Consider the following 11,986-nt stretch of genomic DNA (forward strand, 5'->3'; position numbering starts at 1 on the left):
TTGACCTTTAGGGTCCCTTCCAACCCAAATTATTCTATGATTCTACGATTCTATTTAGGACTCACTGACTGTGTCTACCTGACTTTCCATATGTATATTTTGACCCCAGGTAGGAAAACTAAAATACAGGCAATAATGCTGCGCTCTGTTTTTTGCAGACTGATTTACTTAAAACATGAGATAAAAACAGGGCAACTGAAGGCTTCCCAATCAGACTGCTGACTTGGATGCTTCTCTCTCTAGATTCAGGAGACTGACCTTTGGCATTTACTGTAATTTCCTTCCCTTGTAACCTGGTTGTGTGCTCATATGGCAAAAAACCTATGCAGAAACGGGTCCCCACACTCCACCCTGTACCTCTCCCTGTTTCTCCCTTTCCTTTTCTCTCCAGCACACTCTCCCTGTTTTCCTTCTGTGCTGCAGATTTATAAACATTCTTGTCGGTGCACCATAAAGTGCAAGTATATGACACGAGTCCACACACAAATAAATAAATATGTAGGGAAACTGAGCCTGCAGCTAGCTCAGCTACAGATGCCCCAGGGAAAGGCATGGGTTTGGGAGCGTTCCTTACTTGCTTAGCCTAGTGTGGGGCTGATGAGGAGGGCAGGAGGGTAGGAACCAGATTTTGAAGATGAGGAATCCCTCCAGAAACCACACAGATTTTAGCAAGAGGGTCAACATTAAAATATCACTGATAAGCTCAGCCTGTTGCTATAGTGCTGTTTGTTCTTTCAGGCATGCATTTGATTTGTCCTACAGCGAGCGCTAGAAAATCCCTGCATTTTAGCTAGGAGCTGTAACAGATTCCTTCTGTTTTCCAGGGATCAGGGACAGAGGGTGATTAAAACATGCATACAATTAGGATCACACTTAATTCGCCTGCTAGAAGTCACAAGGTGACCAGATGTGGATAAGCACAGCTGAAATATATTGCTAGTGATTTATAATTGTCATACACAATTCTGGGAATGCTGAAACATAACCTTCTGCTGGAGTGTCTTCAATCTTCAAATAGTTTCCTTACAATGACGGACCAAGAGCTTGCTGTGCAGACGATGTGATCGCTGGTCTATGCGATGCTTTATTGGTGTGTAAATCCCATGGAAAGAATCAAGCAGAAATGGAATGTAAACACCAAGAAAAAAACCCATGTCTTGCAGGGTTGGTGTTTGGAGTCTGGAGGTAAGGAATGATGACCAGAGAATGAGTTAAAAGTGGAAGAGCTGGTGTAAACAAATAAAGAATGCTGACAATGAATGAGAACCAGATTTGGAGAAGTTGGGTATGTGCAGTATGCTAGATTAGCTCAGTGCAAGTCCTGCTTACATGGCAGTTGGCTCAGTCTTTGAGTAACCTTGGCAGTCTCTGAGGATTAGTGTCTCACAAACACAAAATGTGCTTCTATGTTTTTTTAAAAATATTTTTACTTAGAAATGCAACTCCTTCCAGCATCAGATATGTCTGTTTTTCTCTTTCCACCTACTTATCCTCCAGGATACGTATTTATTGTAACTTTTGCAAATAAGTCTTTCCTTTCAGCCCACATCTCCTTTGCTATGTGTTCCTCCAACACGCGTACATACAGCCAAGGGCTGTGATGCAATGCTTATATAACAGGACTCCCCCTTCATCTTTAAGAGCTACAGGTGTTACAGAACATTTCACACAGGCACCGCTGAAGTCAGGATAATCAACATTCAGTATAGATTAGTCTGACTGAGAGCAAAATGTCATCTTTTCATTAAGCAGAAAAATGCTGGTGCTATAAATCACTGTCAGCGTGCTCAGCGATAATGTTGCCGTCCAGCATAAGTGTTGAGCTATCATGCATTTCTCACCTTACTCTTGGCCTTGACCTTCCTAATCTATGAGAGGTCACACACTGCTGACGTTGTGGTGCAGGACCCCGAGGGAGTGTTGCCACATGGCTCCGGTGCTATGTCAAACACGCCAGTGGTAGATGGTTTCCTGAGCCCCGCTCCCTCCTGTGCACTGCAAGCCCACAGCACTGGCACCGAGCAGAGAGCTTTCCATTCTCCTTCACGTGCAGAGCTGTCGTACGTAACATAATGGAAAATACGAAGCCGCATCTGGGGAAAACCCAGATTACACAAACTGCAGCAAAGGACCTAAGAAACGAACACACCTTTGAGCCTCTGCCTTCCCACATACATGGACAGCGGTGTCTGCAAGTGCTTTTTGCTGATGCCCCAGTCCAGCGACTCATGCTTGAAGGACCCTGCTAAAATGGGACTGCAATGGAAACCTCCTGATCCAAAACTCCTTGACTGAGGGGTATGTTCACTTTAATGGGTTCTGAATTGCCCCAGGAAACCAAAGTCAAGTGCAGAAAATTTAAGCAGAGCATTTTGCTTCCATGGTCTAGATGTAAATGCAACATTTCATACCTGAGCATTATCCCAGACGTGGCTAGTGTAGCTGCTTGAGGGCTGTGACAAGTTGACTGCTCAGATGGTTGGGCATCTTAACATTCTTCTGTTTAATTGCTCCGTTTAATAATTTTGTAATTACTTTGTGTGTCAACGTAAGGAGCTTTTGCAAGAGCAATCTGTTAGAGTCATGGACACAATCTACGTACTAAACTGTGGAGTTCTATCTACACACTGAAAAGTTAGAGCAGCCCTATTCTGCGCTAACATTTAACACTACTACACACTACACTACACGGTACAAACAATAGCAGAGCAACAAAGACTAATACATCAAGTGTTATTACAGTTTCCCATTAAATCACAATCGTTGTTTAGAGAAGGAAGTGTTGTTTCCAGTGCTCATTCTCCTTTATGAAAGGTTAGCAGCTTTGTGTAGCTTTATGAGCTAACTGGTATGTTTTCCAAGTGGTGACTAAGTAGGTTATCTCAATGTGGGAAGTGAGTTAACAGTGATGGAAACAGATTAAAGCTATGGATTAAACTAAGGTACGATGGGTTTTATAGGACCTCAGACTGCAACTTCTTCTTATAGAAACCATGAACAGTCAATACATTAAGGACTAGGAACATCAGTTCACCAAGAAAATGAGACCTTAGTCTTAATGTTCCTTCCCTTACACATCTGCGATATGCAGTAACTGAAAAAGAAGATGACTGGATTTTCAAAGATATACAGTGATTCACTTCTATTTGTGTGTCAAACTCTAAGCCCTTCACGTACCAAGGCTCAGTCTGTTGATGCTTAAGTTCTTCATGGGTTTTATTTGCTGTAAAAAAAAGCAACACTTTTGCACATCTAGGGGGGAAATAAATTTCTGGGGTTTTTTTGGTTTAGCATATTCCACTTCATGTTTCCATTGCTTTGATAACATATGCTGTTTGCTTCTACTGACAGACATACTGAGAATTACAGTTTAGAAATGTGATACAAATATAAAAGGTAGTATCTATTTAATTTAATTTAGAACTGACAGCAGCTCTTTTTCTCTGCCTGCGAGTGTCTGGGTGGGATACATCTCTCACTTAGCTTTAGATATCAACAAGGTAGATGTCCAAGTGAGAGCTAGTCAAACAAATGCCCATCATAGAAAAAGGAAATTGTTCTTTGGAGATGGCTATGTCACAAGTGCATATCTGAGAAATAAATATATGGCACATGTTATCCTTTGCTTTTGTATGAAAAGCTGGCCTTTATTCTCTCCTTTTCTCTTCTACACCGCAAAGCCTGCTATTATACTCTTGCTAGCCACTTAGGTGCCTGGGTTCTGCTGAAGGCGAAGCACAAATACAATCTGAAAATAGTTACTTGGAAATAAAATTTATTGCTAGCTGATACGCTGACAAGATCTCTCTGATCAAAACTCTGCCAGCCACTTGAACAGGGCAGAGGCAGCCAGGCCTGTCCATGTGAGCGTGTTGTCAAAGAGGTGGTCAATACTCCCTGCTTCAAACAGTAATAAATCATGAAGGAGGCTGTGAAGATCATAAGATTGGCATAAAATGTTATGAACTTTAGAAAAGTTATAACAGTACCCTTGGAGTCTTACCTGGTTCTGAACATGAAGGACGAGGACACTCAGCTTCTACGGCTGGAGAATTTTATTGATGCCCACTGATTTCTCTCAAGGACCTCTGGGTGCTTCTCCTGGGGTCTGCTCAGTAGCAGCACGATGATGATACCACAGCACAAATGTCTGCCCTTGGCCACCTGGAAGCATCCTACCCACCATGAGCAAACCCATCATTTGTCACTCCAAGTCCCCTCTCACTGAATCCCCCCAGACCTCATTTTGCAAATGTAAAGGTCTCATTTGCACAGATTTGCACCTTCTCACCACTCCATGATCTCAACCTACAAGGGCTTGCTAGGGAAAAGCATCAGGGGGTTGTGCATGTACTCCAAGGGTTGCAATGCAAAGTTGCTGCTGCCTCCCTGGAATGAAGATAATTTTAAGGCACCTTGTTTGAGAAGGAAGAATTTCATTTGTAAAAATTACCAAAGTCTGTGTCAAGCTGCATCTCATGCATGTCAAACTGCATGTGTGTGTGAGTTTAGGCTAAGGCCCTGTGGTGTTGTGGACATAAGTAGCAGTGTCACAGCCCACTGCATGGTGCAGTGTGCTCAGGGAAAAGAGGAGCAAATCCTTCTTTCTGCTGGCAGAGCTAGACTGAAAAAACTGAGTCAGAAGCCAGTGTACCTCCACTGAATGGTTGCATTCATTTAGCATCATTTTCAATCCTATCACTTATTCCCTCCAATAACTCTGTCTTCTTGTTCATCTGCTTGCTCTAAAAAAAACACCAAACAAACAAACCAAAAACCCTAAAACACCTATATGTTGGGAATATACGTGTGGGACTCATTGTAAAGCACACTTTTCAATTCATTATCTATGAAGCCATTTGCTAACAAGCTTTCTTTTTTACCAGAATGTATCTCTCCAATTTATTTTCTCTACAGGAAAGTCTCTTGGACATGGAGCTTTTGGAAAGGTGGTACAAGCATCTGCTTTTGGAATTAAGAAATCACCAACATGCAGAATAGTTGCTGTGAAAATGCTGAAAGGTATCCTGCTGCAAAGCTGGGATGGAAAAAATGATGCCTTATATGGTGTCCCACTTTTCATACGATTCTGTAGAAAGCAAGTGTGTGTGATGTCACCCCCCCACCAATAACTCTCTGAAGCCTCCAAAATGTGCACACCAAGTTTCAGGTCCATCACAAGTGAAATGGCAGAACTATGAAATAAAAATTGCATTCACAGTAAAAAGGGTGATAAATGGTGACAGGATACAGGAGAAAGTTTCAGATGCAGTGAGAACCTGATGACCTATTTTTGTTTTAAATCTAGTTCCACTACTTCAAATGCCAGAAAGAATGAAAGAGTCATTTTTGTAGGATCGGAAGGGGCAATTATATTTCCTGCATACCCTACGTTGTACCATTATGCTAGACTGACCCTGTACTGAACACCGTAAATGAAATTTAGCTAAAGCACAAGGCATTCACCTTGATGCGAAGACACTCAGGTGGAAGCTTTTGTATTCTCCTTGGTCATTACTTTCAATATTTAATCATCTCATTGTTAAAAACAGGTGCCTTAAGTCTCATTTGCATCTGTCTGTCTTCCACCTCTCATTCTAACCTTCTGCATTAGATTATATAATTATTTTTCTTCATGAAGGCCCTTTTATTAGGCTAAACAGATTGAGCTGTTTAAATCTTGGAGTTGTTGTACAGGTGTGTCCTCTCTGAACTGTCTGCAGGCTCATCACATGGTGCTTAGGACGCTGACACCCAGGGTGTGCAATGGATTTGCCAGCGCTCTTCATACACCAGCGCTCTTCCCAAAGTGAAATCATCTCCCAGCTATTCACTGCCGCTTTTCTCATTGGAGCAGAAAGGACAAAGACCCTCATCAATTTGAAGAGGGCGCTTGGGAAGTTAGCAGGCAGGATGATATTCAGCAGTGGCCTGCAGCAGCCGTGGCTGAATTCCCTAACCCAGAGTTCTGGTGGCATCCTTTCCTATGTATTTACCTTTCCCTTGTTTACATATCTAAGGATCGTATCAGGCTTTTGTTTTGCATTGCCCTGGGAGCTTATGCTGCATTGCTTATCTGTCTTAATCCTCGAATCCTTTTCAGTGTCATTCTTTGCCAGGACACATTCCCTGTTCTGCCAGTAAGGCTTGGATCCTTGATGTTCTCAGTTGGCTCTGTTCAGGCATAGTTTGAATACATCCCTCTTACCCAGTGACTCCTAGCTTCACAGCTGCATACTTGCTTATCAGTTATCAGGAGATCTGTACATGTTACTTCCAGCCCTTGGAGGGGCATGTGCAATACTTTCGGACCTACAGTCTGTCCCTGCAACACTCAACCTGAAATAGCTTCTATTTCTTGCCAGCAATGACCTGGCAGCTGTACTCCACGTAGGGTGTGCCCTCTTGATATTGTCCTCAATAGGCTTGCTCTGCAATATAGTATCAAATGCTTTAGCAGGGGGTGGTACGTGCTGCTGTGACATCCAGGATCATCCCCAAGGAGGGAATTTGCAGCTGAGAGGGTTGCAAACCTTTCTCCTCTCTCTTGCTGCAGAAGCACAGAAATACCCTGTTGGCTAGCGCCAAATGAACAACTTCCCTGCAGCAAGCACGTCTGGAAAATGGGAGGAAGCCAAAGCTTTGGTCCCTGTCCAGACCTTCTGCAGCAGTGGGCCAATAGCCATCTGTGTCACTGGTTTCAGTGGATGGCCTGTCACCTGGGTCACCGCCTGACCCCTGATTAACTGAGCTGTTTTGCCAACATGCAGACATATGTGCTGGCAGAGTGGTCTGCCAGATTCAACATTTTGTTATGTACAGCAGCAGGCTTCTTGTGCCAGCCAGCACCATCAAGGCAGCAGAGGTTGCTCCTGGAATAGATGGGAGCAGACGGCAGCTACAAGAAGTCTTCATGGTGGGATTCATGTGTGTGTGTGCAAGGCAGATGTTTGTATCTGAGTTAGTCACTCAGATTCCCTTTATTGTCAGTGGTCAGAAACAACAGTTCATCCCATCCTAAGGCAGATCCCTGCATATGGTGAGCTGAGCGCTTGTTTAGCTCCGCTGACTATGAAGAGAGCCTGTGGTGACTAGATCCTCTGTAGGCATCCTCACTATGGACACGTAAAGTTAGGGGAGATCTGCCCCATTCCTTGTGTCCTCACTAGATTATCCAGGAACTTTGCAGTCATTCATGGGCTTTGTCCTTGCAGAATTCCCATGAGGTGGAGGGAAAGTGTCACCACCTATACAGATAAATAGTGGGTTACTGGGTAAATGACAAGTTTTGTGTGGGACCACCGAGAAAATCTGTTTCCATTCAGATGTTGAAACCAAGCCCTTTAAGACCTAGCTCTAGGTTCTTTCCACTGGACTATTCTTACTCTTGGTGTCACTAAACTGAAGAAGTCCTTTTGGGTCTACACGAAGTAATATGTTTTTTCTTGTTTTCTTACCAAAACAAAATTCTGCAGAAAAAATTTGCTTGGAGGGAATTAAAAGTTTCACTCAACACTAAAGAGAATCTTTTGGGTTTAGTTGTGGGATTTCTTATATCATTACTATTACTATTATTATTAATATTGATCATAACCAATAAGGGTGAGAAGCAGTCACCTAAATTTAACCATTTGAAATTTACTTCCCTGGTCTGTCTTAATACTCTAGGCTTCCTCTATAATGAACAGAACCAAACAATCATCCCCGAAGGGTGGTTCATCTCTTCCCTACACAGATGGCTAAAGCTGATGGCTGCATCAGCTTCTGGAAATACTTTGCTCTTGCCACTGACTCCTTGAGACGTTGGTTAGTTCAGGCTAGTACATAACCCTTAGATGGCTGAAGTCAGGTCAGCTGAAACTTATTCTAGATAGAGTTAATTATAGTCTTGAAATCGCTTTTTATTTGTTCTTTCAGGTTTTGGCTGAAACAACAAAACTATTCATGTGTAAAAAATTTCTCTCGGTTTTAAATATAACAGGGTCTACTGGGAGGAAGTTGAGTGCCTAACTCTTTTTATGGGTTTTATTGCGAGTAAGAGGATGCTGAGCAAGGAGGAATAGTCAAAGAACATCAACACATGAAGTACATCCAGTAATGGATGTTATTTCAATGGAAAGTAACAAGAAGTGCTAAAGCTCAGCAGGACCAGTTCTTTGCCATTTCACATTGACTTTATTTTGCATTTACAGAAGGGGCCACAGCAAGTGAGTACAAGGCACTGATGACTGAGCTGAAAATCCTGATCCACATTGGTCATCATCTCAATATTGTGAATTTGTTGGGAGCTTGCACAAAAAATGGAGGTAAAAAAACCTGCACTGCACTGATAATGGGTTTGGATCACCTCCCAGTAACAGTCAGTTGGCCGTGTCCTTTTTCATCCAGAGGTCAAGTTATTAACTTGAAATATTTGAGCTCATCCTGTGGTTGGTGAAAAAAAGAGGAAGAGAAAAACAGATTTTTAGTCATTTAATGAAGTGATTAAACATTTTCTCTACTTAAACTTTCTTTTAGTATTAACATGAGAGGTGTGAATTTAGGACCATGCCACTTGTTGTTCTTTCTCTCACTCACTTCACTGCTCAAGCTCAAGTTAAACATGATCTGGAAAGGCTGGGAACAGGGGATATCGGCTGTTGGCCCTGAACAATAAATCACAAGGCAACTGTTGTAAAATCCTTCACGATACTCCACTAAGAAAATCAAAGGGCCAGTATGAGCGTTCGTTTGTTTTAGATATGTTACCTATTTTAGTTCAACAAGCGTGTGTGGGCTGCGGGACTCCTGTCTGAACGCAGATTGCCTTAAGAGGAAACAGAGGGTTCCTCAGAAGCCAGGTTCATGACCCAGCTTTCAAAAATTAAGCCCTTCCCTAATTTCCAGAAACAGCGTTGTTTTGCTAACATGTCCAGTGTCCTTCAGGCAGCCTTCTACTTCATTAGGACATACTGTTAGTTATTCTGGACTCAAGTTATAGCTACGGGCATGAAAGACCATTCTTCTCAGAACTGACGACCCCTTGTATTGCTTTATGCTGCTAAAAATGCACTTTCCTTTTGCCCAGGGCCTCTGATGGTGATTGTTGAATACTGCAAGTATGGGAATTTATCAAACTACCTGAAGAGCAAGAGGAACTTTTTCTGCCCCAACAAGGTGAGGAGGCAGATGCCTCTGGTAGGGTTCATCTTACCTAATGTAAGTGTCGGTAATGTAGATGTCAGCCTCTGAGTTAGTCTGCTTAGACTCTCTTCTATCAAAGGAGAGAAACTGCTTTTGAGTGCAGTTCACCTGACCTGTTTTAATGTTTGGTGTGGGATGTGCTGTGCTCATTTTTCTCCCCTAACTGTGCAAGGAGACTGCTGTGAGTAATTTGGATGGAGCCATCTACAGCGAGAGGAAGCGAATCTTATCCAAAGTGTCCCCACATGCTCTTGTCCTGCTGCTGCTGAACCCATTCCTGCTGAGCTTGGGGTCACTTCAGAGGCTGGTGTCAGCGAAGCCGAAGGAAGTGGTTTTGCCCACTGATTTCGGTACTGCTGGGAACACAACCGAGATAATGTCATTTAAAGCTCATGTTCCAAGACACCCTAATGTTCAGAGATTTGCAAGTAATCTTCTTATTGTGTGAGGAGAAGGGCTATCAAGAGGAAAAGAGATTAGAGTCTTGTCCTTACACCCCACAGCCCTCTGAATCAAATTCACGTCATGTTTCTTATTACAAACCCGAACCCAAAGTGCCCACCATATCCCTGCTTGTGCTCTTTCAGCAAAATCCCCCAAAGGATTAAGGGCTCTGAAGTGGGATTTAGGACCCTGGACCCAAAACAGCAGTCCTCAAAAACCCCACTCCGCTGTGGCAAAAGCTCAGCAGCATCTCAGGGGTTTTTTGGGAGGGGTCTACGGGAGGGCATGCTCGAGAGGACCTCCCCCTACAAAGGGCTTCGGCTGAGTCTCTGTTCCCAAGGCCATCCATGTTGGACTCTGCATGAAACACAGCAGCTGCTTCCTCCAACGTGCAATTGCTGGCATAGGAGGCTCAGCAGGGAGCATGGCTGTGTGGAGTCCACCCTGGGGGGAGTCGCTCACATCCCCCCTGGTGAGGAGCCTGCCCAGACTCCGTGCTCCGGCATCCCTGGGAAGGGTGCCCGGGAGGGAGGGAGGGAGCCCGGCTCTGTACCAGCATGTCACAGGACAAGAGGAAAGAAGAGAGGGGGCAAGAGCACGGCCAGGTGGCTAGGCTGCTCTCTGGGTAGCAGCGGGGAAGCATTTTCCAAGCAGTGTTGCATGTGTCCCATTAAACCATCATTGACCATAACATGAAAGCATTGGATAAAGGCATTGGGGAAGAGAGGCAGTCGCTTCCAAAAGCAGCTGTATTTCAAACACAAAGTGCCCTTGCTCCTCGTTGGAAGGGCTTACAGCCCCATGCCAAGCACTGTGCAGGGACATAGAGGCAGGTGCCTTAAGCAGCCTGGGATGAAAAGCTGACGCTTTATTTTGAGAGGGCTGGGACACCTGTACTGTGGGCACATCCTTCTCAACTCATCCCACCATGCTCCTTCTCTGGCTACCGTAGAGAAATAGGTCCTTTCAGATGTCTCATTTCAGGCTGAGATGAGCCACAGCCCAGCAGACTTGTCCATCCATGGACCCTGCAAATCCTCACCACATCAGAGGTAGCCCACCACCCGGGTTGCCCCAAAATCGTGTGCTGGTGCTCCCAAGCCACCATGTTTCTGCCCTCTGGGGATGGCAAGCTTGGTGGAGCACAGCCCTGCCACCAACACCCACACCCGTGGGAGACGTGACTGCACGTGTCACAGACCAGCATTTTCTCCCGGCAGAAAGGCAACAGAAGTCTGACTTGGTTCCTCTCCCACCCCCTCCATCGCTCTGATGTAGCACTTCTTCTCCTCTGTCTGTTTGAAGGACTCCTCTCTGCAAGGAGAGCCAATGAAAGAGAAAAAGGATATTGAGCCAGTGGAAGGCAAAAAACAAAGGCTGGCCAGTGTCACCAGCAGCGAGAGCTTTGCAAGCTCTGGGTTCCAGGAAGATAAAAGTCTGAGTGATGCGGAGGAGGACGAGGAGGGTAGGTATTAATTCCTTCCTGTCCCTACACGGTCTGTGATATTTTTACAACATACTGTGCATCCCTGAAATTTTTTTCCTCATTTATCACCCTAATAAACATCCGTGGGAGACGCTCACAGGGTCATGTCCAGAGGGTAGAAGATTTAAAAAAAGATTATTTCCAGGGTTACTAAATCTGACAGGAAAATGTGTGATTGTTTCTTCTGACTGCTCCTTATCTTCGGGGAAAACACAGCAGCGTCCAAAGCGCGGGGTATAAAGCAAGCACTATTTTTGTTTCCAGTGACAGTGGGTTGACCTTCGAATACTACTCTATGAAGACTGAATTTATGGCAGTAAAGGGTCAATGAGAGAGGGGGAAAATAACGGCTTTGTGAGCGATCTTTGTAACAAACCGCATTTTCCACCTTCGCAGATGCTGATGAGCTCTACAAGTTGCCCCTCACTATGGAGGACCTGATCTCTTACAGCTTTCAGGTGGCCAGAGGCATGGAGTTCCTCTCCTCCAGAAAGGTGAGTTTTGTGCTGGGGATTTTTCCCTGCAGAAGGATGGAATTCAGAGGTGAAATCATATCTACATTTCAGTGACACCTTCCTTGGGAGAGCTCCCAAAGGAAGAGCCGTTTTCCTCTTGGCGTTATAAATATAATGGTGTGTTTATCCAAGTCTCCATAGTCCATAAACACAGGATCATGGCTGAAGGCAGTGGGTCAAGCTCATTCATTCAGGGAAGATCTTTTGGGTGTGGTGGGGTTTTTTCTTCATTTCAACATATATTAGGGAGCTCCAAATGAATCAGCGCTTTCCCTGCAAATGTCAAGGGGCTTAAAAATTTTTCGCTTTCTGGACTTAGGAATTTTTTTTTTTTAAAAAAAGAACTGCCACTGTTTAC

The 11,986-nt window shown here is 44.2% G+C and overlaps 1 protein-coding gene across 1 annotated transcript in view; it reads left to right on the forward strand.

The window, feature by feature from the left end:
* FLT1 (fms related tyrosine kinase 1) overlaps positions 1-11,986 on the forward strand; it is a 101,501-nt gene that overhangs the window by 73,937 nt on the left and 15,578 nt on the right. The window contains 5 exon segments of the mRNA XM_009290222.1: positions 4,918-5,022; positions 8,193-8,306; positions 9,068-9,156; positions 10,933-11,092; positions 11,510-11,607. Coding sequence (XP_009288497.1) covers positions 4,918-5,022; positions 8,193-8,306; positions 9,068-9,156; positions 10,933-11,092; positions 11,510-11,607 — 566 coding nt within the window.

Source organism: Aptenodytes forsteri, unplaced genomic scaffold, assembly GCF_000699145.1.
Source record: "Aptenodytes forsteri isolate BGI_AS27 unplaced genomic scaffold, ASM69914v1 Scaffold155, whole genome shotgun sequence".
Lineage (NCBI taxonomy): Eukaryota > Metazoa > Chordata > Aves > Sphenisciformes > Spheniscidae > Aptenodytes > Aptenodytes forsteri.